We start from the raw sequence: 27,896 nt of genomic DNA, 5'->3' as shown, positions 1-27,896 counted from the left end.
CCTAAAAAACTTTTACCAGTTGATCAACATAAAGTCTTTTTGGGAAAGCCAAATTAATATCAGCAACAAGCTTGGTCAGTATAGATCCAGAACAGAGTCAGATGAATTTAAGATGTATCTTGATTTTTGATGTATTCTTCTCCACATTTGGTGTTGATTGGTCAAGGATCCCATTTCCCAAATGAATGGTACTGGACAAACTTTGATAGAATCTTAACTCTCTAGTTTTCCATTTGTCACTATTGGCCACCCCAAATTTCTATTGTTATAACGGAGTTTATACTTTAAGCCAGAATATTTCAGTTTTCAAGTCCATGTTCCCCTGTTAAAATCATTTTAAATGGGTTCTTTTAAAGGCTACACACACACATACACATGCATATGTATGTATATGATATAGAGGTACATATAAAAACCACAAACACCCTTAGTCTTACCCACAAAGACCTTAGTTACGAGCCATTTTTAGGCAGAGGGTGGATGTGGTGATGCATTTTGTTTTAGCAAGCTGACCTCATTCATTCCTAATAGTGGCTACTGGCGGCTACTGACTTCCATTTCATTGGGTGATAGTTTCTGACTTCACTCCTTAATCTTAAAGGTATCTACTGTTTGGAGTCCTAATATACTAATTCCAAAAATTAGAACTTATTTGAAAACAACAACAATATATATAGTGGTTTGGCTTGCCAAATGCTTCATATATATAAGGTATCCCAAAAATCTTAGTGCAGTTTAAAATTGCTGAGGCTTATTTGATCTTCCCAACAATCCTATGAGATAACTATTCTTATTCATCCTTTTTTACAGATGAACAAACCCAGTCTTACAAGGTCAGTCAGTAAGTACTTATTAAGGACTTACTATATGTCAGTCACTGTGTTAAATGTCAGGAATACAAAAGGAAAATAAAATACGGTTTCTGCTCTCAAGGGACGACATTCTAATGGGGAAGACACTATTTAAAAAAATTTTTTTAAGATTTTAAATATAAGACATTTATAGTGTAAATCAAAGATCATTTCAAAGGGAAGATACTGGCAATGCTACCAGGTATTTGAAAAAAAATTTGAACTCAAGCTTTCCTAATTCCAGATTCACATACAAATGACAAAAATTGTTCTCTTGAAAGTAGCCTAAGAGCTATATATTCCTCCAATATTGTTAAGAAAATTGCTTAAAATATTTTGGGACTTTCTTAGTCTTGGTTTGGCCTTCAGGGTCTTTCTCATGTTGTTTCACATTTTTTCTCTAATGGCCAATCTTTGCTGAGACAATTAGGGTTAAGTGACTTGCCAGAGTCACACAGCTAGGAAGTGTTAAGTGTCTGAGATCAGATTTGATTTCAGGTCCTCCTGACTTCAGGGTTTGGTGTTCTATTCACTGCACCACCTAGCTACCCCAGAATATAAATTCTTAAAGGCAATAATTACTTTCTTTTTAATCTTTGAATCACCAGCAGTTAGCCAAGTGCCTGCTTCAGAGTAGGTGCTTAATAAATGCTTATTGAGATGAATTGAATTAATATGAGTTTTGCTATTGGACAATGTAATGGAAACTGTTGGATTACTTAAGCCTTCATTTTTAAGAGTATCTTAAAACAGAAAAGAAAACAATTGCTGGAGGCAGTATGTGACAGAAAGGGAGTGGGCACAGTTCTGATCTGTTTATTTAAAAAAAGAAAAAGAAGAAAGAAAGCCTCCTCATTTTTTTTTTTTTCTCCTCTTGGATGCTTTGCAAAAGCAATGTCATTATATGACACTGCTTTCAAGAATCTCTTTTTACATTTCTCATGTGAATGTTGTGATTTCATTTTTCATGTTCTTTTATTTTTCTCGTTTTCAGAGGACTGGGAGGTAGCCTTGGAAACTCCCTAATCTATGATTTGTTTACTAGCAATATCATAGAATCTATTCTATAAGGAGGAATAACCAGTACCATTTACTAGACAGCATCTTTCCAGGAACAACTTTCAAATAAAAGACTCTTGGCTCTTGGTGTTATTGGAGAGTCCCATGGGAACACTGGAGAATGCATTTGAAGACTATCTTAGTACAAGGAAGAAAGTAATTTGACACCCCTTGCTATGGTGTGTATATTATTTGTATTTGTTTATTCCCCTTTATTTCAACAATGGAGTAGTTTATATAATAACAGAGTAGTTTATATACTTCTTGATCCCATGGGATGAGAACTCAAATGCCCAAGTCTCACTTGCAAATAGAAAAAAGAATCACAGATGAACAGAGTTGGAAGAGAATCCAAAAGTCATCAGAAGATAGAGAACTGAACTCGGGGTCAGGAAGACCTGAGTTCCAATCCTGCCTCAGATACTAGCTGTGTGATATGGGCAAGTCATTCAGTTTCTCTCAGCCTCAGTTTCTTTATTTGCAAAAGGGGGATAATAATAGCATTTTCCTCATGGGATTATTGTAAGGATAAATTAAATAATATAGGTAAGTCACTTTGCAAACCTTAAAGCACTACATAATGCTAGCTATTGTTATTCTTATTACTCAGCTATTATTACTAACTAAAAGAGATCTCCTCTACAATATTTCTGAAAAGTGGTCATTCTTCTTTTATTTGAAGATCTATTGGTAAGAAGAAACTGACTTCCAAGATAGCTTCTTCCACTGTAGGGCAGCTTTAATTATTAATAAATACTTCCTGATATCAAATCTAAATCAGCCTCTTTGAAACGTCTGTTCATTAGTTTTATTCTCTGTGACCAAGAAAACAAATAGAATTCATTGAATCCCTCTTCCATACTACAATTTTTCAGTTACTTGAACTCATTCATCATTTTCTGATTCTCTTTATCTGGGCTAAATGTTCCCAGTTCCTTCAACCCATCCTTGAATGGCACAGTGTCCAATCCTTTCACCATTCAGCTCAGCATTCTCTGATGTTCTAATTCTGAGTTCTAATTTGACCTCCATCATTTACTGCCTATTTGACCCTAGACTGACCTCTTTTTGCCTCAGTTTTTTCATCTATAAAATGGAAATAATAATAGCATCTACTTCCCAGGATTATAATGAAAATCAAATAAGTTAAAGCACTTACCACAGTATTCTGGTACAAAATAGGCACTTAATCAGTGTTGGTATTCTTCCCTTTTTCTTTCTAGCTTGCCAACATCTTCCTAAGTTGCAGCACCTAACTATAAAACTTGTTGGCCATAGCATAGTAGACAGAGTACTGTGGGCCTGGAGTCTGGAAGACTCATCTTCCTCAGTTCAAATCTAACCTTAGACACTTATTAGTTGTGTGATTCTGGGCAAGTCACTTAAGCCTCTTTGCCTCAGTTTGCTCATCTGTAAAATGATCTGAAGAAGGAAATGACAAACCATTCCAGTATCTTTATCAAGGTACCCAAAAGAGAAACAGATATGACTAAAATGACTGAACAAAGACTTCTTAATTATACCTCAAAACAAAGGCAATGTTGTCCCTGGCAGTTTTAGGGTTCTGGTAACAAACATAAAAGAATTTCTCACTCAGGGTCTTGAGGCCCCTACACTGTGGGGAAACTGTGTAGGTCATTTTACTTCTCTGAGGCTTAGTTTACACAGTACTCTCCTCACAATAACATTCTTAGGTAAGTAGTACAAACATTATATTACCCATTTTCTAGATGGGGAAACCAAGACTTTTAAAGATGAAGTAATAGGCCCATGGTGATATAGTATTAGCATCAGAATAAAAGGATCATGGAAATGTTGTGAGAAATAATTCATTTGGATCCCTACTCTATTTCAATCATTATTAATCAGTTTGACATGATACTATAAAATGATCTACATAGTGTTTACTATGTAAATATTAAATATATATTTACTATGTAAATACTATTGATTGGAACATTCCATGGAAAGGAATATAATTCCTCTATTAAAGAACTATTAAAAGGATGATATTTCAGGACAAGTGTAAGGTCAAGATCTGAAGAGATTTAATAAAGCAGATAATAATGATGATAATAACAATGGTAATTTAAAAAAACTGAGCTATCTTTTACTAAATACAAACATTCAGCAAAGTTATACATTGACAGGTACAGCTTTCTAGGTCCCTTTCCGTGGCTCTCCCACACAGATTGATAAAAACAGCAGGTAGAATATCTAGCAGGTGTATATTTTACACCAGGCTAGAAATACAAAACCTCATCAATTTACTTCTGATCTATTCAGAAAAAGCCAAAAAGTGAGTCTTAATGTTTTTAGTCTAAAACCAATCAAGATGTGCAGATTAAGAGCACTCTCTCCTCCACTCCCTTCCCACCCACCCCTCCCACTCCTCAGCCCTCACCTCCTCACTTAAATCATTAATGTCCTGTAGTCTAGCCCCTTTAGGGTCCAAGGACCGGGCAAAGTGAGTAATGCTTAAAACAGATAGTTCGTAAACATGTAGAACACGTAGAAAAGGAAGGGGGTAATCCCAAAGATACATTATGTCTTCCCTGAGAAATGGCCAAGCCAAATCAACCTCCTTTACAACATTTAATTGTCTTGACCACCAATTCAGAGCAAATTAAGAATTTCAATAGAACTGGAAGAAAGACTACTAATGAGGAAAAATAGATGGTATGGCCCTTAAAGGAAACATCTGAATTGTAGTGGATAGAGGACCAGGATTGAAGCCGGGGAGATTTAGATTTAAATTCTTTCTCTTATATATATTGCCTGTATGATCTTGGATTCCATTACTGAACTTCTGAGTTTTATCCATCTATCTATCTATCCATCAGTCTGTCCATCCATCCATCTATCCATCCATCTTCCTACCTGCCTTTTTAATCATCCTATCTCCTCCTCTGAACTCCAGTCACCAATTATATACAGTAAACTTCTAATATTCAGTATAATATATGTATTATCTAATTCAAGAAATCCAAGCCAGAATTCATTAGATTTCTTTTTTTATTATAGCTTTTTATTTACAAGATATATGCATGAGTAATTTTTTAGCATCGACAATTGCAAAACCTTTTGTTTCAATTTTTCCCCTTCTTCCCTATAGCCCCTCTCCCAGACAGCAGGAGGACCAATACATGTTAAATATGTTAAAGTATATGTTAAATACAATATATGTATACATGTCCATACAGTTATTTTGCTGCACAAGAAGAATTGGACTTTGGAATTCATTATATTTCCCCTTAAACTGCCACCTCTTTTCTTCTAACCTTCCCTTTTTCTGTTCAGGGCATTAGCATCTTCCTAGTCATCCAAGTTCCCAACTTAATTTTTTTTGCCTCTTCATTCTCCTTGTACCATCAGTTATCAGGTCTTTTTTGATTCTCAACTTCCTCAACACTTCTCATATCCATCTCTTCTCTCTATTCACACAGCCACTGGCTGAGATCAGGCTTTCATGTCTGCCTGGACTATTGCAATAACCTCCTAATTAGTCTCCTTGACTCAAGTCTTTCTTTCTAAACTATTCCATACAGTAGCCAAAAAACCCATTCCTATAGTACAAGCTTGATTGTGTCATTTCCTTGCTCAAAAAACTCCAGGGCATTTAAAATCTTTCATAATCTGTTTCCAACCTACCCTTCCAGCCTTATTACACCTTACTCCCCTTCACCTACTCTACAATCCAACTGAATTAGATTTCTTGTGATTTTTCACAAGCAACATTCAATCTTGCCTCCCTGCTTTTGCACAGTCTGTATCCTATTTCTGGAATGCACTCATTTTCACCTCATCTTAGAATTTTTAAATCTCAGCTCAGATGCCAACTCCTTTGCAAGGCCTTTTCTGAACATATTGACTAAAAAATGTGAAGAATATAACATTTTGCTATACTTTTTGTTCATTTATAAGAAAAAGGCTTTTGGAATGAAGGAGCAAAAAGTCACGTTAAGTGCCACAAATTTTTTCCCATCTATACATCAATTCATTCACAATTCCTTCAAAGATATAATAACAGAGATAACTTTTATGATCATAAACATCCAGTCAGTGATAAAACAGAGAAGTGCAGGTTCCCGTGTTTGACAGAGGGATAGAGAATATTCATCAAAGAAACCCAATAGAAGAGGATTTTAACTATGAGTGGTAAGATCCTCCTGGTACTTTCCTTTGCAAATGACATTATATTGGTAATAACAAAATCAAAAATGTTGTAAACCCATTAGAAGATATACAAAACCTCCCCAAAGAGTTTGGACTAACCAGCTACATAGGCAGCAAGTAGATAAAGAATATCTATTGACTAGATACATTTGGATGGAACTAGTAAATCAGTATATAAAACATGGATCGACTGCACAAATGGACAACAAATTGTGTCCAGAATTAAATAGGAGAGCAGCAGATTAGATTGCTTTGTGTAAATTAATAATAATAATAATTGTTGTCATGTATATAGTATCTACCATATACCAAAAACCATATTAAACACTTTACAAAGTATAATCTCATTTATTTCTCACAACTCTGAGAGGTAGGTTCTTTCATTATTCCCATTTTACAGTTGAATAAACTAAGATTAGGTGACTTGTTCAAGGTCACACAGCTAGTAAGTGTCTGAGGTCACATTTGAACTCAGATCATCCTGATTTCAGAAACAGTACTTTATCCACCATACCATATAGCTGCCCCAACTTCTTCCCAGAAAATAGCCCATCTTTTTAATATCAGTATTTTAGTGATAGAATTGATATAAAACACAAAAAATTCCCAAGAATTTGAAATGAGTATCACATAAAAGGCAATGGAGAGTCACATAATGGGTGTGAAATTTGAAGAATAGTAGTAAAAGATGTCATCAGGAAAATGTACAATAAAAATAGAAGATGGGGTGGATCAAGGGATGACAGGTGGACCACCCACATGCTCCCCAGGAGCCTGCTGATAGCAGAATAAATTTCAGAAGTCCCTCAGCATGTTGAAGGGACCCTGTTGTGACATATGGAACATGATATATATTACAGAAAGCTGTGGACAAGATTTGCACAGGATAAACAGGCAAGCATTCATTTCAATCTGTGCCATAGATAAGAACATCTAAATTCATGAAACTGAAGATCCATTTGAGTACTAATGTATATCAAGGGACTGCTGTCAAAAAAGTTTACCTTGATTTCAACAAAACTTTAATAAAATATCCCCTGGTACTTTTGTGGAAAAAATATAGATTAAAAAAATAGCTTCCCATATCATGTCATGTCCCATATGTCACAATAGGGTCTTCTTAACATGTTGGGGGACTTCTGAAATTTATTCTGCTATCAGGAGCCAGACACTAAAACAATTAGGTGAATATGGAACAGGCTGGACTCAAAGAATGAAGAATCATTAAAAATGGTTCAGCAGTAATCTGAAAGAAAGTCTCCAGAGGATTTTCTCAAGGATCTATGCTTAGCCTTGTCTTGCACAACATTTTTTCCTCCAATGATTTGCATAAAGGCATAATTGGAACGCTTATCAAATATATATTTTGGAGGGAAAGCTGATATACTGGATGGAAAAGTCAGGATCCCAAGATAACATTTATTTGTGATGCATATAAAATCTTGTGCTTGAGTTAACAAAGCTACAGGTAAAAGATAGGAGAAGTGTTACAAGGAAGGAATTTTTTCTGAAAACTATCTGAAGGTTTTGTTGGACTTCAAGCTCAATACTACCTGTTCAGTAAGAAGGCATCCAAGAAAGCTAATTCAATTTTTGGTTACTTTCAGAAAAGCTTCATTTCTATTTGAGTTTGACCTACAGCATGGAAAGGTGATGGGATTATATACAAGGTTACACAACCAATATGTGTCATAGGTGAAAGCTGAACTTCGTGGTTCCAAAGTCAGTTTTCTCTCTGCCATGCTATGTTTATGTCACTATGAATTTCACAGATAGAAGTAAGAAAAGGCTTGGAGACTCACATTTTTCTCTAACATTTCCCTAGCATTTTATGGGTTACAAAGCACTTTCTTCACATGAGGAGGTAGATAGGAAGAATAAGAGTATAAGATAATATAACTCCATTTTGGGAAGTATAAGTGAAAGTGTAGCTTTATCCTTTCTTTTGTCTGTATCTTTTCTTTTGTCTGTCTCCCCCCTCCCCCCCTGTATTTCAGGAGCACATAATTTGGAAAATTCTAACAGGCATCTTTTGCATCTGTTGTTGTGGAAACTTCCACTTACCTTTTTTATCAAGAGTCTTCCAGGTTTAGTAGTTTGCTGTTTGTGTTTTTCTATCACCACTACATTCTTCCCCAAGGCACCTTGCTTCAGTGTTTGTACAATCTGTTAGTCAAATGGGTGACATGATTATTACTCCTTTCACTTTGGGAAAGGATAAAAATTGTTTTCCCATCCATAATATCATTTACTAATAAGTCAGACTTGTTTTTATTGCTGCCTTTTTAGTTTTGTTTTCTTACCTTAATTTTGTTTGAAGTCTTTTGTTTTTACATACTCTTTATTTCCAAATCTTCTCTCCTCCCCTCCCTAACCAGTCATCCTTGTAACCAATGATGGAGAGAAAGAAAATAATTCCTGAAAACTTACTTATACATTTATTTGATGTGATAGCATGGGCAATATTACATATCCAGGGGCCAACCTATGCAATACAGGTAGGGAGGAAAATGATACTGCCCATTTTAATTATGTTTTAAGGGTCATAACAACCCTGTGAGAAAAATAGGGCAAATATTATTATCTCCAGTTTAAGATAGAGAAATTAAAATTATAAGTATGAAGAAATTTGCCCAAATCACAAAACCATTAAGCATGAGAGTTGATTGGCACCCTGGTCTCTCAATTCCATGTACTATGCCTTCCCTTGAAACAGTCCTATGGAGGGTAGGCCAGAAATACATTCTCTTTCCATTTTACAAGCCGAGGAAACTTTCTCAGAAGAAACTGCAACCCATAAGTTAAGGAGTCCATGTCAAAGAATTAGTCAGTAGCAGAATTTGGAGTAAAATTCAGACAAACTGCCCTCTCCCCTTCTGGATCACTGCCTTGTGGAGACAGTGCTCATTGAAACTATGAACTATGCCATGCAGACTTACCAGAGACAGAGAATTTATAATGGAAGCTCTGACAAAAGGTGATCCACTAGAAAAGAAAATGGTGAATCACTCCAGTATCTTTGCCAAGAAAACCCCATAGCATTAAATGCAAAAATGAAAAAAGATATGAGCCACTCAAATTGGATGATATCCAATGCAGCTTGGACAGACTTTTGGAGATAATGAAGGACAGAAGGATTTGGATTGCTATGGTCCACAGGTCACTAAAAGTCAGACAGAACTTTACAATAACAATAGTGTCCCCTAGTCAGATTGTCTGGAGCTGGAACTTTAGATATTAAATAGTCCAATCCCCTTTTTTCACAGAGAAGAAACTTTGGTTCAGAAAAGTTGAGTCTATGAAGATGTCACTGATATTTAGTATCAAAGTCAGAATTTGAAACCTAGCTGTCTGATTCTTAAGATTTGGTGGTCCATTCCCTTTCATTCAACTAGTCAATTTCATTCACCCATTCAAGAGTGGAGAATCAGTTTGGTTCATTGAAGCTGAAAAAGGAAAAAATAAAAGATAGAAACAGATTCAAAGCATACAGTTCTCCATTTTTCCAGTCTCAACACTTGCAACAGGAGGAAGGTCCAGGCCCCAGAGAGGAAGGAACACAATAGGCAGTTGGGATGAGGAACATATTTTCAAGGCATCCTGAGAAGATGGTAACTAGAAGGGTCTTCTTTGGTAGTGTAGTGGGTAAACAAAGAGAGGATAAAGTGGATGATTATCTAAATTTTGTTGTGGTAAAAGTAGTAATGTAAAGTGTCATCCCAGATAGAACATTGAGAGATTTTTTTTTTCGCCGTGACTCAACTGTCTCTCCCTTTCTCACCTCTTCTTTGGATACACTGTAAATTTTCTCATCTGTGTTTTTTTTTTTTTTTCCTCCAGGGATAAACTCCAGAGTTCGTTATGTTTGTAGCACTCTAAACTTTGCAAAAAAGTTTCCTTCAGCAAAAGTATTCTAGATGGCCCTCGGGTACCGGGAAGCTCTGCTGAAGTCTATCTCCAGAGCTCTTCCTTGCCATTAAGGCTCTGAAGGCGCCCTGGAGACTACAAGGCGTTATGGCAGTTAAAGTTGGGGGTCATCAGAAATTTCTGGGAGCGTTATTTCCTAGTAAAACTGTTTTCCCCTTCTTTCTACTTCCATGCTCTACTTTAGAGAGTAAGCGATTGGGGACTAAATTCCTCACCTTATACTTTTCCATTGTAATGGGGGCAAGACCCGACCTTCCTCCCTCACTTGGAGCCGGACTACGAGCTGCTAGAGAGGAGGAAGGGGCGGTGAGAAGGGTTCGATCCCCTTCCGTCTGAGTCTCTTCCCGAGAGGACAACCCTTCTATGCTTCCCACGCCCCAGGAGCACCCCATCCTTGGCCCCACTATGCTTCCCACGCCCTGAAATTGTCTGTCTGACTTTCATTCCACACTTAGACTATCAAACGTGGTCTGTAGGCTGCTGGCTCCTCCGTATTTCTTTTTACTTTGTTTGATCTTTTTCCCCCAAGCACTCAGCTTCAACCTAAGAGTCCTAAGAGTCCTTCTGTCTCCCGTCCGGAGCAAGGGTTCCTTTCAGTCTGACTCCAGCAGCCGGGAATGCTTCGTGGCGTATCACAGTGCCCCTTGCTCAGCTATGGCCCGACCTAAATCTGGTCCACACGCGTCGGGTCTAAATCCTTCGGCCTCCTCTCAGACGATCAGGCTGGATTTGTTAGCCTGTCCTACCTATCGTTCTCTGACCTGCTGCGGGATAGTCTGCTCTCAGGTCTCAGCTTTCCCCAGGGACACTACCCACCAGCTCCAGAATCCTTGGGTAAAGGACATGTGAAGAGAGAAGCTGGGGAAGGGGAAGCTGGCTCAGGAACGCGTGTGGGGCGCATCATCCCAGAACCATATGCCCATCACCAGTTTCGTTATAAAGGGAGTTCCTTGAGAGCAGGGATTGCTTTTCTATTTGTATCCCCAGTGCTTGGCACAGTGCTTTGCACATAATAAGCACTTAAGAAATGTTTTTCATTAATTAGTTCATTCATTCATTCAATCATTTCATAAGGGCTGAATATTTCATACCATTATCTCTTTCCCAGTCTGGTGGAGTGCAAACTACCCAGGATTTAGAGTTAAGGGTCAGACGTACTAATTTAACTAATCTCAACTCTGATATTCATGCAAATTTGCACGAATTTCTTTCCTCAGTTTCTTCCTCTATTTCCCATTAATCCTGTGTCCCTCACCTTCAAACACTACTGTCCGCTCTTTCATACTTGTTCCGGCCCAGTATTTTCTCCTCTGAGTCTTGCTTTATAACTTGCTATGTTCATTCATTTATTCATTCATTTCATAAAGACTTAAAGAACAGTCACACCACTGTCTCTTCCCATAGCCATAGAGTGCAAACTGCTCAGAAGTTGAGTTCAAGGGCCAGAGTTAATACCCTCTCTCTGCCACTTAATTGTTCAAATTTGAGCAAATTTGGGGGGCCTTAGTTTTACCATCTGTAAAGAAAGAATAGCCCAGAATGATAAGACTGGAGAGCACTGGATTTGCCCTGGTTTCGAATTCTCGTTTGGCAAGTGATTTCCCCCTCAGGTTTAGGTGTCTGTGAAGCCTTGGAACATACACTAGGAAGGGTCGGAGAAAGAACCCCGCCCCCCTCTGCCCCGCCTCAGTCGGGGACGATCGGTCGCGGGCCCTTTAAGGCCCTCCCCCTCCCCCGGGCCGGGAGCGGGGCTGTGCTGCGGCCCCTTTAAGGCTTGGCCTACGTGGCAGCAGCAGGAGCCGCCGCCGCCGCTGCCGCCGCCGCCGCCGAGGAGGCTGAGGCCACTTCCTGTGGAGGCCCCAGCGGGAGCGGGAGGAGGAGGAGCCGCCGCCAGCGCCACACGGGAGGGAGTCAGAGTCGAGCCCTCCCGCCGCCGCCGCCGCCGCCATGGGCCAGAACGACCTGATGGGCACCGCCGAGGACGTCGCGGACCAGGTGCGGGGCCGGCCGGGAGGGGCGGCGGGGCCGGGGCCGGGGGCGGGGGGCCCAGGCTGCGCCTCCCCCAACCCGCGGGGCTCCGCCCCAATCCGGGCCCCCGGGCCGCGCCCCCTCCCCTGAACCCCCATCTCTTGAGCCCCTCACCCCATAGGTTCCCCTGACCCCCCCATTCTCAAAGCCTCCAATGAGGCCCCACCCCAGAACTCTCTTATACTCTGCCCCCACCCCAGAACTCTCTGCTGCACCCCCATTTCTTGGTATTGAACCCCAACACTGTGCCCCCATTCCAAAGTTCCCCATTACTACTCAATCCCCAGGATTCCCTGTTCTGCCCCTGCTCCAGAACTCCCTACTGTTTTCCCCATTCCTTGAGTCCTCCACTGTGCTTTTCACCCCCAGACCTTATTGTACCCCCACTTTTAGATCTCTTTACTATGCTCCCATTCCCAGAGCTCCTTCTTATGTCCCCGTACTGTACCCCGACTCCAGAACTCCCTTCTATACCCCCCTTTCTCCTTACTGAACCGTACACTGCGCTGCACTCCAGTGCTCCCCACTACTCCCCATCCCCAGAAGTTCCTGCTCTGCCCCACCCCAGAATTTTTTCCTGGGCTTCCACCCCCAGAGCAGTGCACCCCCCATTTATACTTTGTTCCCCACTCCTAAACCTCTACTGCTCCCTCCTTGTTAGCTTCCTTTGAGATCTGGTCCCCCAATGTCTCCTCCCTTTATGCTATACTGTAAAGTCTTACTTTATACTGTGCTTCTTCTATCCTGCTCCTCCTCCCCAGGGGCTCTCTGGGGCTCCCCCACTCTGGGCTTACTTCTGCCCCCAGAACTGCACCTTCCCTTCCCATCTCAGAGTTAGCTATTGCCTTCCAACTTAGGAGCCCTCCTTATCTATGTGTGTCCCCTCTCCAGGTGTCTTTATCACCAATTAAGTCTCAGTGGAAGGCACCCCCCCTATACTTCCCAGAGAGATTTCTCCTTTCTGTGAATCACCCCAATTCCTATAATGCCTCCCAGACCTTTGTGTTCTGGGTCTTGCCCTTCCCTGCATCTTTTTATGTAATGCAATGCAATTCCCTATGTTTTGGTACTTTATGTCCTAGCTCCAGAGCTGTGAACCATTTCTATAATACCCTTCTGACCTCAGCTTTTCTATTTCATTTCCCCAGGTCTAAATATATGTCCTTTACTCCCAGTTCATTTTACTGTCCTTTCTTACTCCCCCACCCCTTTCTCTTAGGGTCTCTAACATTTTTTTCCTATGACATTTCCCCCAAATCTTTCTAATCTCTTTGGATAACGGTCCCTTATAACGTTTCTGTCTTATGTGCCTTATATAAAGTTACTGTAATGCTGTAATGTTCTTTGCCCCCAAGGCTTTTTTTTTCTTTGCATTCCTCCACAACATACCTTACCTTGGTAATTGCAGCTGGAACTAGGCCTCCCCACATCCCCCAGTTTCTCTGGATTTTTACTCTTGTACTCCAACCTCACTAGTATTTGATTAAAAGGTTTCTGGTGAAGCTGGGGACCCTAGCTACAGAGCAGGTAGGTTGAAAGACGTAGTTTTGGGGTCTACAAAGTACAGAGGGTGGCTCAGCTTTGGACTCTATCCTCCTAAGCAGATTGATCAAATCTTTGAGATGCTTGGGGATTTCCTCCAAGACTTGGGGCAGTTTGATTTCCAGGGGTGAGCAAGATGTTCTGTTCTTTTTCATTTCCCTTGGAGCCAAGTTATATCTCTGGAAGGCCCAGGAGGTTTCATCTACATCATGTTCAATCAGATTGTAAGTTATAAGGGAGCATATTTGTATTAAAGTCAAAGAGAAACCAGGCCTCAACCTTGCCTCTTACCTCTTTTGAATTATCTAACAAGTATCTACTCTCTGCTGTATGGGTTCTAAATAAAAAGATCCTCTAATTGTGTTGGATAGACTGCCCTTCATTCATTTAAATGGGCAATTGCTGCATATCCTTGCTGAAGAGTATACTGAAGCAGGTTTCCCTATTCTAAAAGTAGGCAGGTGGCACTCCTGGGAAAACCTTGAAATAAATAGATAATTGAGCAATTGTTAAAAGTTCTTAAAACAAAATCAGCAAGATCTTATCAAGAAGGGGAAAGCAGGCAAAGCTGCGAGTATCTCCCCTTTAATAAAATTAGCACAATAATTACTTGAATGTTGTAGAAGTCTAATATATTTACAAATTGAAAAGTAGTTTAATATCTACGTAAGTAGCTATATTACTTGCACTTTCTCAAATACTCTGAATATTGGTAGAGTTTTATCAAAATGAAAAGTAGTGATAAGTGGGTTAATTAAAATTTTTTCCTTCTTAGACATATTCACCTAAGGATAGTTTTTCTTGGAGGAATTTTAATTACAGGGTTAATATTAGTATCTGCTTTCCAAATTAGATGTGGAGTATAAATCTTTAAATTGGAGAAACCTTCCAGTCATTCTTCATCCCTGGGTTTGTATCCTCAGTATTAGGTTTGTATAATGTGTCTTCATTCTGTACTATCATTTTGGGGAAGAAAATTATGCATACCCACATAAAGAATTGATCTGTGCATGTATTGCATGTATTTTTGCCCAATATCTGTCAGAGGAAAAAAAGATCATTTTAGTGGTACCATTTGTTTCCCAAGTAACAACTTGCTTAAAGAATTATTCTTTTAAAACTATGGGATCCATATATCATCAGTTTTCAGCCTCTTGGAAAAACTGGCTAATGAAATTTCATTTCATAACAAATTTTTTTTAGCTATTGCCTAGATGATGCTGTCATTCTGGTGCTCAAAAAATGGGAAATTTTACTTAATGTACTACTTTATATAATTTTTTTGTCTTATTTTCTCTGTTTTTTAAAAGAAAAGCTTAATAAAATAAACCATTAGGAATATACCAGGCCCTCATGTGATTCCCTTTTCCTATTTTCCTTTCTTTTCCTTCCGTCAGAAATTAAGAAAAAAAATGTCAATAATAAGTTAGATTGAGGCAGTAGCCAGATGTGTATTGACTATTGTAAATTGTAAATTGGACAATGTTAGAACATATATGTAGGATTATACTGAGTAATGTTTGAGCATCTTCAGTCCCCAGAGATAAGATGTCACTTCCACTCGTTTAAGGTAAATCTCTATTGTCCTTTTAATACTTGTATGTAAGTTCAGTAAAGTTCTTTATCTTTTAGAGAATGAAGGGAAGAAGCTTTTTATTGCTTCTGGTAAGGTGGAAAGTATTAGATATGTAAGTGAAACCAAAATGACATCTCTCTGTGGGTAGCTTTAGTTTTCTTAGAACTTTCCATCTCTAGCACTTAGAGCTGATGGTTCCCTGCTGATTGCTCTTTCTCTGCCCCGCAAATTTCTCATCTTACATTGCAGAGAATGCTATCTAATAAGATTTTAAAGATGGATTGTATAAATGACAGCTTAATCTGATTTGAAATGAGCAGGGAAATAATACTGAATTAACATTTCGGATAATATGAGGACAAAACCATTTTCTCTTACCTTTCCTTAAGGTTTTGTAAAGGAAACAAAAACATCATAAAATGAACGGGTTTATTTGACCAGTAAATCAGAAATGCAACCAGTACCACCTGAGTTTTAGCTTGGGCTGTAGTGTCTTCTCTTGGTGAGTTGGACATACATTCTGTCAAATGAGGGGTAATTGAATCAATCTAGACCTTGATGATTGTACAGAATGTATAAATTACCAAGGTCTGTGCTGAGCTCTTTGACCAAATAATTCAGTACTAGGATTCTTTTGTTGCTACAATGTTGTGAAGTTCTTGAGGTTTGCTGTCTTAGGAAGTAGCCATTAAAGAATGGATTAAGGGACTACAGGCTTCAATGTAGAACTCCAAGGATCTGACACGAAGTAGGCGCATAATAAATTTTTTTTTTTGTGATTGATAAAGAGTACCAAACTGTATCCACTTATTAAAAATTTATTAGGTGGCTTAAACAAATTTACTTCTAAGCATTTAAATGCTCATAAATAAGACTTTTCCATTGTTTATTAGGTTCATCCAGTGGATAAATGACTTCTGATTAGTTTATTATTGAGGTAAAGAACTGGATTCTATGAGCTTTTCTTAATCGATAGACTTTCAATTTGCCCTGAAAAATCCAGTCTAGGAAGAACATGTCCTCAGTAGCACAGATTTTGATTATATGTATTTAAGAATTAGTTGTCTTCAGTAATGCATATTCATCCATATAAGTAGCAAATTTGGATTGTGAGTTACTCTCCATATTTTCTATTATGTTAATAGATTTTTGGTTATTAGGGATATATACCGATTTTTCTTTCTTTCTTTTTCTCCCAAATCCTTTGTGAGAAACCTCATTATATTGAAACTTATGTTTACTATTTTTGTAACCTAATTGGATTATGAATAATATTATTTTATTATTATTATTGTTATTATTGATCTGCCCATAGTAGAATTTTTAAGCTTGTTTTTGCTTGAACCATTATAACCTATATAATTCAGCTTCAGTAGAAAACGAAATACTTACAATAGTGCTCTCTTCTATGTTACTTCTGGTAGTAAGTCTTCTGTTAGGCTCTTTCACAAATTGTCATGCTTCATTTACTAAAGGGAAAAAACCTTAACTATGTCTCCCAACTAATACTACTAGATCACCTCTAATTTCATTCTGTTGCCCTAGCACAAATCTGCTGAGTGGTATTCAGCTGGGAGACTTCCCAGGGAAACCCTGGAGTTGTGTTGGCAGGATTTGTATGAGTCACCTGCCTGGGTCACTCCTGACTCAACATTTTTTTTTTTTCTTTCCATAGGCTTTAATTTTCTAAGCTTTGTGGCTTTTTGTTTGTGTGTGTATATATCCCCTTTTCAGGGAGATTTCTAAACTTTAATGACAAAAAGAAAACTAACTTGTCACATTTTTGGATGAAGATCTGATGAATTTGAGCCTTTCTTCAATTTCATCTTTCCTTCTTCCTATAAATATAAAAATCTACTTTTTCTTTAGTAGGATGGATAGAAACATAACCTTCTTTGTAATTCTTTTTTAATGTATTTCCCTGCAATTTGCCATATCATCCCTCTTCCCCCAAAAAAACCCCAATCCTCCTCCCACTACCACCCCCTTGGCACCTTATGTAAACAAATCCTGTTTTCCTAATTCTTAAGACTGTGCATTCTTTGTTTATATTTGATTGTAAAATTCTTGGAGATTTTTGATGAAAATCCTGCTTTGTAACAGTTAACTAATTGTCTTATTTCTCTTCCTTCCTTTTAAGATCTCATCGGTTAGTTTCAGACCTAATTTTCCCTTCATATTTTTCTAACGAGTATCAGCCTGATTTTGCAGCTTTGTGCTTATAGTGTTTATGCTGCATGTTAGTATCTGGTACTTTGGGTGTTGTGAAGTGCTCCATATGTTTTGTGCTATATGCTCATGGTAAGTTTGAGTGTGTCAGTGATATGCTTTTGCTCAACTTTTTTTTTTAGTTCTCTGCTAATGTTGTTATCATTTACTGATTTGATACCTGGATCTCGGACTCCCCTTTGTAAAGGAAATGCTTCTAGTGCAAGATATGCTAAGACATAGTTGAGAAGTTGTTCTCAGAGCAAAGGGTAAAGTAATAATACTTGGTAAATTGATAATCTTGACAATGATGATATAACATTTAAAGGTGTGTTCTGCAAATCATCCACACCTTTTCATCATGTATGATTCTTGATCATATTCCCTCTTAAGCACAGTGTCTGGCAGATGCTTGATAAATATTTATTGACTGACCAGCTGGCATAAGTATCTAACCAATGAACTGAAGGATCTTATATTTTGTGGATATTGGGGCTGTCTATCTGTCTTTTGATATATGATTGGCCATTTTCCTGGGTGATATTTTTTGTGTATGATTCATTACTAGTCATATGCTGCAACTTACTTCTGCCATTCCTCTTTGGATCACCTGGGATTCTGGTTCTTTGGAGTCTGAGGGGGGATCTATGATTTGTAGTCAAATAGTATCATCAGGTTTGCCACTAGATAATGAATTCTTTGGTTTCAACAATCTGTGGAACAAAGGATAAGGCATAGGACTAAAAAAAAAGATGGTTTCATCTTTTATTAAATAAAATTTCAACTTTTTGCTCAGAACAGAAAGAGAATTGTGGGTGGTAAATTTATGTATACCCTAACTTAAACTGCTCCTAAATCTATATCTATCAGAATGTTAGAATTGAAGTGGTACTTAGAGATTATATAGCTCAGCTCTTTTATATATAGATAAAGAAAGTAACGGAGAGAAGTGATTTGCCCCAAATTTCACAGCCAGTTAGTATTGGAGTTGAGTTTAGAACCCACTTCTTTATCCAATGTTCTTTTTACTACAATTACCTGACTCAGCTTGTTTACTTTAGGAACTTATTAGTTACTTGGTAACCTTTATCAGTGCTTGCTTCTAACATTATGATAGTTTTTTTGTTTTTGTAATTTGGGTTTGTGGGATTTAAGAATTTTAATTTTTTCTAAGACAGCAGCATCAGATTTTCTTGTATAGTTTGTAACTTTATATAAAGGAAGAAACAATGTCCAGCTTCTATCTTAATGTCTTTTACCTAAACACCGAAGTTATTGTTTTGAATAAGGATTTTTTGTTTTATTGATGCTTTTTTCCATACAAGTAATTTCCCCAAATCTTTCTATGTAATGAAACAAAACAATTAAGCAAAACTGATAAAGCAACCATACCTGATAGTGTATTCCAGTAGTTTGAATCTGAGGCGTAGTCCCTCAGAATTCTACGAAGAAATGTTTTTGATCATCTGTTCTCCAGGACTAAAATTGGTTACTGCAGTTAATCTGAATGTCGTTGCCTTTTGTTTTGAATTTTTTATTGTCATCATTGTTAGAAACTAATATTGAAACAAAGCAGAGAAATTGAGGAATTCATCATCTCTGCCTGCCTGTATGAATGTTGATACTCTCTTCAGCAAAGGACACTCTGGATTGCGAATCCTTACTCTATTGCTTGTTTACTGAAAAAACAATTCTTGAAGCTGATGGATGTTTAAACATGTCAGTAGTAGACATGGCTAGTATGTAATCAAGACAAAACATTTTTTATAATTATGCTTTCTGGGGTGTTATTAAACTTCTTAACTTGTATGTCTTACCTCTATTTGATTTTTTTGCTCTTTGGAAGAGACACTTGTCTGGTCTTTATTATTATTGCTAAATGATTTGTGGGGCCCTCTGGTTAAGGTCTTCTCCTAATATCTTAAAAAAAAGAAAGTTTTGTTTTGTTTTACAGCTTTCAGACAACTAGCTATCTGCATATATCATATGCTTGGTGTTTTTTAATTCAGTATATAAAGGTCATTAATACTCAAATGAGAGCTTATAACCCCTTCTTTACCCACATCTCAAACCTTTTAAACTGTTTATGTTCTTCCTTAATTGTAGCCTATCAGGTTGTTGCTCAGCATTGGAAAAGTGGAGTATTAGATGGAAACTGGAAAGTATGCATTATTTCAAATGTTATCATACCTTCTGTTCAGTTTGAATGCTAGATTTTGTGAATATATTTATATAATGAGTATATTACAAAGCCAATTTAAAGTCATAGGCTGTCAGCCTTTTATATTTTATGCTTTTCTTCCTTTCCTCTGTTCTTAAAAAAAAAAAATAGCACAACTTGGGATCTAAACAATGGAATAGATTTTTAAAAATTCCTCTAAGATATTTACTTAGGTCTTTGTTGGATACATCAGTAGTTTTGAAGTAAGTTGACTAGCAGTGCTGCTATTCCCTATCGATTCTGCTTTTTCATTTCTCTTACCCATTTTCTTTCCATAAGAATGAGGAAATTTCCTTTGATTCCATTTGTGATAGAAGGGGGAAGCTTATCTTTAATATTGATTGGGAAAGATTGGTTTTTGGTTAAAAGCTGATGTAGATACTGATTACCAGAGGCTCCTGTTGTGTAATTTCAGTTTGAAGTTTCTAGAACTTTATTCAGCTTGATGTTTAGGAAATTATATAAAAGGAGCTCCTCTTATTCCAACACTGATATTAGTCCTGGAAGAGAATACTTGTGTTTATTTATAGGTATCCACCCTTTAGACTCAAACTACTTGGCACATCCCTTGTGTTGGTTTCTGACAAATCATTTATGTGGGTAGTTATCCTACTGTGTCTCTTTCTTCTTGATGTCTGTTACCTTAGGTGTTCCCCCTCTTCACCCCTATCTTCTTTTTGATTTGGATCTTAAACATGACTAGTAAGAGAAGTGTGTGTGTTTTATGGAATAACACCTTTGCGTGCTATTTTACAATGTACTGTCTCACAGCCCAAATGTTATGTAAGCATGGAACTAAAGGCAATCATAATTGTACTTTCTCTTTTGTGGCATTTGCCAGTTATTTCACTAATTCATCCTCCTATCTGATTAAAAAAAAAAAAACAAAACTTTCTTTTATGTATGAGGTAATCATAGTGTATCACAGGGGGTTTTGTTTTAATTATAACATTCCTAGTTATTTACCATCATGTGCATAGCTCTTTTAAAAAGTCTCATGTTCACATTTTCACTGATGTATATGGCTCATGATACAAAATAATATATATGTTTTAGCTTTAGATCCTTTAGGAATATTCCTCTTGATTAATAGACCACAGACTAGTTCTCTTTGGTACCTGGGTTTTGTCATTTATTGCACCTGAGTTTTGAAATAGAGTAAGTGAGTAAATTATTCCATCAGGATTTCTGGTGGACCTGGCAAATGGCCTGGGTTCATCCAATTTAACTTTCCCAGAATTAGGAATTCATGTGGCTTCCAACAGAACTCTTTATACTGAGAAGAATACAGCATAATAACAATTACATTGGATGCAGTTAGATTGATTTTTTGTATAACCAAAACTGTACTTCCTGTCTTCTGAAAATAGTTATTTAATCACCATCCAGATAGGCTTTCTAGAACTGAAAGAGTGGGTGATATGGGAAAGGTTTTCACCACTGCTTACCCTGCTGTGTCTATTGTACAGTCATTCATTTCCATAGATATGTATATAGCCCCTTACAGAATGGCTCACTGAACTAAGAACTAACAGTTGATGTGCTTAGAAAATGACTGCTATGAAGAAACTAATAGGAAAATAGCTGATGAATGCTTATCCATAGCTGAAGGAGATGCATGTCTTTGGTATTTGGGGGCTCCCAGCTTCATTGTTACAAGTTTTTCATTGTTTTGGTTTTTGTTGTCTCAATAGTTTCTTCGAGTCACAAAGCAGTACCTCCCTCATGTGGCACGCCTGTGTCTTATTAGCACCTTCCTGGAAGATGGCATCCGAATGTGGTTCCAGTGGAGTGAACAGAGAGATTATATTGATGCAACCTGGAATTGTGGCTACATCCTCGCCTCTATCTTCGTGTTCTTAAATTTGCTCGGGCAGTTGAGTAAGTGACTAGAAAGATCTTATGTTATCTGGCTAATGAAGTTGGTGGGAGAAAGGGAGTTTTGCTGTCCTTTCATTTATACTGAATTAGAACTCCATCATAGTCACAAGTTCCTCAGGCTACAAAGGCATAAAATTTCTTGATTATTAGCAAACACTTCTGTGTTGTTACTGTAAAAAATACGAACGAAGAATTAGACCCAGGTCTACCTTTCTTTTTTTTTTTTTTTAATTTAAATTTTATTTTATTTAATAATAACTTTGTATTGACAGAATCCATGCCAGGGTAATTTTTTACAACATTATCCCTTGCACTCGCTTATGTTTCGTTTTTTTTCCCTCCCTCCCTCCACCCCCCCCCCCCCAAGATGGCAAGCAGTCCTATATATATTAAGTATGTTGCAGTATATCCTAGATATAATACATATTTGCAGAACCGAACAGTTCTCCAGGTCTACCTTTCAAGAGAGCTTAGCCTTATTGAAAATACCAGGTGAAACAGCTTGCCATATAAGATAGTATATAATTTAATTGTCAGAAAATGAGGAGTATAATGTGTATGGAGATTCAAATATATGTTGAGTTTTTCAGGCAAAGAAGTAAAGAAAGTTTATCATGGAGGAAGGTAAAGTTCTTCATAGTAGTTGGCTATATTTATTACTAGATAATTGGCTTTTTGAAGTTATTCATTCTGTAAGCCCTCATGTGGTCTCTTACTTGCATACTTAATAATTAAGATACCATGTCCTCATCATTGGTGCTATACTATTTTCATAATATTAAAAGTTTCCAGTGGTTATTTTTACCTAGGAAGAGTGTTTTTATTGCCATAATTACATATAAGAAGAAATTATAATACTTCTTGAAAATGTTAGTTACTCATTTCTTCTAGTAATCATTAATTCTTACCTTCCCATCCTACTTCTCAGCTGGCTGTATCTTGGTATTGAGCAGAAACTTTGTACAATATGCTTGCTTTGGACTCTTTGGAATTATAGCATTACAAGTAAGTTGAAATCTTTATTTTGCTTTCAATGATCTAGTACAGTAAGGCTTTTTGAAAAACTATTTCTGATGTTTAGATATCACCCACAAATTTGCTGCTTGATCGCTAATCATCTCTCCCCTCTTTGAAGATACATAATGTGTTTCTAGAAACTTTAAAAAAGCCCAGTTAACTGAAAAATGCTTTTAAATTCTTTCTCTTAAAATACTTTTCAAATGCCTAGATATTCAGCATTTTATCAGGCACTTTTTCTTTTTTGCTAAATTTCAGTTGCCACAAGGTAATATCGAGGTGAGTTTATAGGCCCAATTTTCTTGATATTTAACTGAATCAAGAGTACTTGTTCCTTTAATTATCTGATATAATGACACTATAAATCATCAGACCCTATGTGAGATTATGTCTTTAAGTCAAAGCATGGTGATTATAGTTGTCTTGTATTCTATTAAACAGCTCTAGTATTTTGTAAAAGTAATTTGAATAGTTCTTTTGGGATGATAGACAAGAGTTTGAGAATTCCAAGACTAATACTGTGTGTTCTTGTTTTTCTTCAACAGACAATTGCATACAGCATTTTATGGGATCTCAAATTTTTGATGAGGTATGTGCATTGTGATTATTAAAATGGATGAAGGTTGATTGATTTTTTGGTATCCTTACAGTCAGGCATTCCAGAGCTTAGAATGAATGGTAAGAGAGCAGACTACCTTTCCCAGGACAGATAGGTTCATAAATGTTTGGCCTGATCTCAGTAGACCCAAGCAAAGCCGTATCAGTATCAGTATATAGTTTTATTTCCATGATCTTTCTACTGTTTTGTTCTGATCTATCAGATATCAGACTGCTGTTTGCTAATGGAGGGCAGTGATACCTTACCTAAGATGGCATAGCTTGTAGGGACTATTTGGTTATACAGATATATTTGTTATTGGTTTACTTATCTTGGAGCATGTAGGGAAGAGAGAAACATTTATTAAATGTCTACTAGATACTACACTGAGCACTTACCAATATAATCTGATTTGATTATACAAGGACTCTTGTATAAGGGTTATTATTCCCATTTTATTGGTGAGAAAAATGAGACAGAAGTTTTAGTGACTTGCCTAGGTCATATAGCTAATAAATGTCTGAGGCCAGATTTGAGTTTCCTGATAGCAGCCCCAGCTCTCTGCCTGCTTAGAGAGATAAGGAGAAGGAAAAACTGATGATGAGATTTCCTTTTCTGAGTTAGAGTTAATTAGCTTTTCCAAGGCCCATTGAGTTTTGATCTTTGGCCAATAGTTTTTGATATTTTTGTTCCCATTCCTTTGTTCTCCAGAAATCTGGCCTTAGGAGGAGGATTGTTGCTGCTCTTGGCCGAGTCCCGTTCTGAAGGAAAAAGCATGTTTGCAGGGGTCCCAACCATGCGAGAGAGCTCACCCAAACAGTACATGCAACTTGGTGGAAGGGTATTGCTGGTCCTGATGTTCATGACACTTCTTCATTTTGATGCTAGCTTCTTTTCTGTAAGTATTTTTAGTATCTTCCAAAAAATGTCTATATTTTCAAAATAGGATCTTATCTCAGTTTCTTGGTAGCCACTTAATATCTCGATCCTGTCTTATTTTACTGAGTTCAAAGAATTGGAATGGGATTTTTACCTTGGATATGTTGTCTGTCTCAACTACTTGTAAAAGTAGAGCTGAGCTCATAAAGTATTGCTTTCTGCGTATAGGTTTGACTATTTTGTGGACTGCCTGCCTTTCCAGAAGGAGCAAAGTTAAGCATATATCTTATCTTTGGAGTCACCTGTAAATGTTTTTTGTTTTTTTTTTTAAATTGAGGCAGGGAGGAATCCACATAATTTAGACAGCTATCTGAGTCCTTAATTGAAAGAGACCAGAGACTCATTATCTTAATTTTTTGTGAGGGGCTGATTTTAATTTCTATAAAGCCTGAAGATAATAAGGAAGGTAGGCATAAGACAGCAAGTAAGACCGTATTCTTGATAAGCATTCAAGTAGATTGTACTACGGCATGGCAACTTGTAATGATAACCAGTTTGACTATCTATTACATAAAATAAAAAGTTTATAGATTGGATGCTAAACTTATTGTCTAGGGAGTTATAGCACTAACATGGGTAATGTGTAGTAGAAAGATATAACATAAAGGGCTGTGTGGTATCTGAGAATTATTGCTGCTCCAGGTAATCTAGGAAGACTATGGTGGAAGTAATGTTTTGAATTTGTCTTTAAAAGACAGGTAAAAAAGCTAGAGAGAGTGAACATTTTATTTATAAAGATCATTATGAGCAAGGACATTGGAGATATTAAGGCACATTTCAAAGAACAGAGTAGATCAGTTTGGCTAGAGCATAAGAGTAGGTTGCATTTAGCAATATGAGGTATGACTGGAAGAGTAAAGTAGGATCGGATTGCTGTGAGCCTTATGAAAGAAAGTATGACTAGGGACTTTAAACTTTCTAGAGAGTGATAAAGAAGTCATTGAATAGAGACTAAGATTGCTCTAAAATGAGAGAGTAGAGTGTCAAGGGAAAATCCTTAGGATTATAACCAAGTAGGGAAAGGAGCAAATGAAGGAAAAAGGAGTACTATTGGTGAGAACAGTAGTCAGTCCAAGGAGAGAATCACTAGTAGGCATAAATGGCCAGGTGGATGAAAAAGTAGTTTTAGTGGATTGATAGAGATGCCAACATAGTTAGCAGGGAAGTAGAAAGAGTTAGGGGGGAAAGACTTTTACAGTTAGTGAGACCAGAGCATGTCTATAAGCAAATGGGAAAGAGCCTATGAAGAATAAGGAAATAAAACAAGGATAGCTAAAATAAGATCTTAGAGAAGACAAAAAAAAATAGGATTAAGTGGATAGGTTTAGTTTTCATGAAGTTTTCCAGCTCATATTACTGTCTTAAGGGTTTTTTCCCACTTTGTTCATAGAAGTGAATGATTTTGTTAACTTTTAATTAATTTATTCTTTAATCTGAAAGCTCTTATTTTTGGTAGAAACCCTTGTCTTGCTAAATAACAAGCATTAACCATAGTTATGTTTGATTGCTTCAGATCCCCTCTATCTTAAGATGGCATTTTATATCTATTTTAAAGGTAATATTACAAACCATCAAGCAAAGGCTAGGTGACCAACTACATATAAAAGGTATTCATATTCCATGATTCTTTCTCCTCTACATTCATCTTGAATTTTCTTTATTTTGAATCAATACAGATTCTTCAGAACATCGTGGGCACAGCTTTGATCATTTTAGTAGCTATTGGTTTCAAAACCAAGCTAGCTGCGTTGACTCTGGTCATCTGGTTGTTTGGCATCAATGTTTATTTCAACGCTTTCTGGACCGTCCCAGTCTATAAACCCATGCATGACTTCCTCAAGTATGACTTCTTCCAAACCATGTCAGTGATTGGAGGCTTGCTTCTCGTGGTTGCTTTGGGCCCTGGTGGTGTGTCCATGGATGAGAAGAAGAAGGAATGGTAACAGCCCCCCATGTCCCTGCCCAGTGAAAAACCAGTGGCTATCAAGGACAGTGTGGATTCAACAAAACTGCCAGCATTTGCGTACCTGACTCTTCCCTGGTAAAGGCACAGATGTTTTGAGAACTTTATTTACAGTGACACCATCTGAAATTGATGGCTAAATCTGCTTTGGAGGCATGCTCAGTCCCAAATTTTCGTATATATATATATTTTTTAGGTTGGCCAGCCTAAACAATTAATATATCACCCTTTAGCTGAGGGCTCTTGAAATTCATCTGCATGGGCAGCTTGGCTGATCCTGGTCATTGTTTATTTTATTTTTTTTGTGGGAGGGAGGGAAGGGACTCTTCAAGCTGTACTGTGAGCAGATACACAACTGTATCATTCAATGTGGTGGTCTCTGTTTTTTTTTTTTTTTTTGTTTACATTTTTAGCTAGAACTACTAAATAGATTTGAGATACCCAGGCCAAATATCACATTATTTTAAACATCATTAAATATTCTCCTCTCCCTTATAATGGCTTTTGTAGGAAAAATGATAAAAGTCAAAAACCCAAAGAAATACAGTATTAACACTCTACTAGAACTGACACAGTGAGGCCCATGAAGGCAGCTCTATGTAAAGAGTAGCAAGAAGACACATCAACACAGCCCTTTGGATTGGTCTGTCTTGGACAGGCAATGTCTCCCCCACATCACTAAAGTTGCACTGATTTAGCTTTGTTGGTTTAAGATAGGAAAAGGGAGCCAATTGTAGACTTTGTTTAAGGCACTGACTGCAGTAAGATGCCATGACCTTTTGGAATATAAGAGCAGGGCAGATGCCCACAGTGGGTTCACAGGCAGTGGGCCAGACCTTGTTGATACATTTGACATGGTAAGCAGTGGGTGCTGTTGGAGCATAGCATCTCAGGTAGGGCGATAGTGGCTTCTGCTAAAGGCTTCAATTTAGCACCATATTGGAGTGGGGGAAAACTAGGCTTTCAAACCAACGCCTCTCATTCTTTTCTCACAGAGCAAGATCTTAGCTTACTGTGAAGCCCTGTTTGGGGTCCTGAATGGGTTTTAGCATGACCAGATCTTTTCTTTTGTTAAGGGATTTTTCCCAGGCTTATGGCCAGGAACTGGGTTTTATCCCAGGGTCTACCATTTCAGGAGGCTGTTGCTTTGTTGTTCATTTTTTGATTTTTCTTTTCTTTTCCTACATTGTATACAGCCAAATTGAATTTTTTTAAAAATGTGTGATGCCTTACTGATTTGATCTTGATCCTGTATTTAAAGTTTTCTAACATTGCCTTATGCTGTGTTTCTCTTTTTTTGGGGGGAGGGCTCAGTGTATTGTTTCAATCATATTTAAGTATCCCTGTGTTTCATATTATAGTTTATAAAGCTATAGAGAAATAGTTAAAACCTCTCTTGCAGCGCCTCCCCATTTCTTAGACCTTCCTGTGCAACCAAATTGATGTTATTCTAGTGGCAGTGAGCTAAGTGGCTCCTTTTTGATCTTGAAGGGGATATTTAATACTGGAAATTTAGTTCCAACTTGGGAGTTTCTAGGATCACAGCATCCTGTACTTTTTTCAAATAATAGTTCCTTTCCATTGTAAAGCCTGTCAACATGACTATCTTAGGGCGAAGGATCCAAGCCTACACTTACTTATGCCTTTCCCTTCTGCTTATTAATGGGACTGTTTTAGACTATTGGAAATTGCAAAGGATGAAGAAAGAAAACCTTTTTCTAATTACTTGTACCTAAGGAGTACTTGCTACTTGGTAGAGTACTTTTCTGCTTACTATTTCTCAAAATATTATGCCAAGCTCTGTGACACTTTTCTCTAGCCTCTCATTACATGCCAGGCCCACACTGCAGCTGGGAGGATCTTGTCCCTACCAGGCCAACTAGCAAAACATTGATCTTCCTCCTGATTTC

At 37.5% G+C, this 27,896-nt stretch overlaps 2 protein-coding genes across 5 annotated transcripts in view; one reads left to right on the top strand and one right to left on the bottom strand.

The window, feature by feature from the left end:
• The window catches only part of STKLD1 (serine/threonine kinase like domain containing 1), a 44,941-nt gene extending 33,996 nt beyond the window's left edge, over positions 1-10,945 (bottom strand). Inside the window, exons 1-2 of the mRNA XM_051980279.1 lie at positions 10,229-10,945; positions 8,151-8,252 (exon numbers count right to left, since the gene is read on the bottom strand). Of these exons, the coding sequence (XP_051836239.1) occupies positions 8,151-8,252; positions 10,229-10,405 (279 nt within the window). The 5' untranslated portion in view covers positions 10,406-10,945. The remainder of the gene's footprint in view (positions 1-8,150; positions 8,253-10,228) is intronic.
• A 925-nt stretch (positions 10,946-11,870) lies between these two features.
• On the top strand, positions 11,871-27,260 carry SURF4 (surfeit 4). 4 transcript variants are annotated; one of them, XM_051980274.1, is made up of 7 exons: positions 11,940-12,008; positions 20,236-20,290; positions 21,283-21,469; positions 22,398-22,474; positions 23,032-23,075; positions 23,796-23,982; positions 25,700-27,260. In XM_051980274.1, the coding sequence occupies exons 3-7, from the start codon at positions 21,364-21,366 to the stop codon at positions 25,964-25,966; spliced, it is 681 nt and encodes a 226-aa protein (XP_051836234.1). In that variant the 5' UTR covers positions 11,940-12,008; positions 20,236-20,290; positions 21,283-21,363; the 3' UTR covers positions 25,967-27,260. The 4 variants fall into 4 exon arrangements, with proteins under 4 accessions (XP_051836232.1, XP_051836234.1, XP_051836235.1 ...); XM_051980272.1 differs by lacking the exon at positions 20,236-20,290 and having other exon boundaries at positions 11,871-12,008; XM_051980275.1 differs by lacking the exons at positions 11,940-12,008; positions 20,236-20,290 and adding an exon at positions 14,475-14,492.
• The last annotated feature ends 636 nt before the right edge of the window (positions 27,261-27,896 follow it).

This window comes from Antechinus flavipes, chromosome 2 (genome assembly GCF_016432865.1).
Source record: "Antechinus flavipes isolate AdamAnt ecotype Samford, QLD, Australia chromosome 2, AdamAnt_v2, whole genome shotgun sequence".
Taxonomy (NCBI): domain Eukaryota; kingdom Metazoa; phylum Chordata; class Mammalia; order Dasyuromorphia; family Dasyuridae; genus Antechinus; species Antechinus flavipes.
The sequence above is the reverse complement of the archived record's forward strand: the minus strand, read 5'-3'. Positions and strand labels throughout refer to the sequence as shown.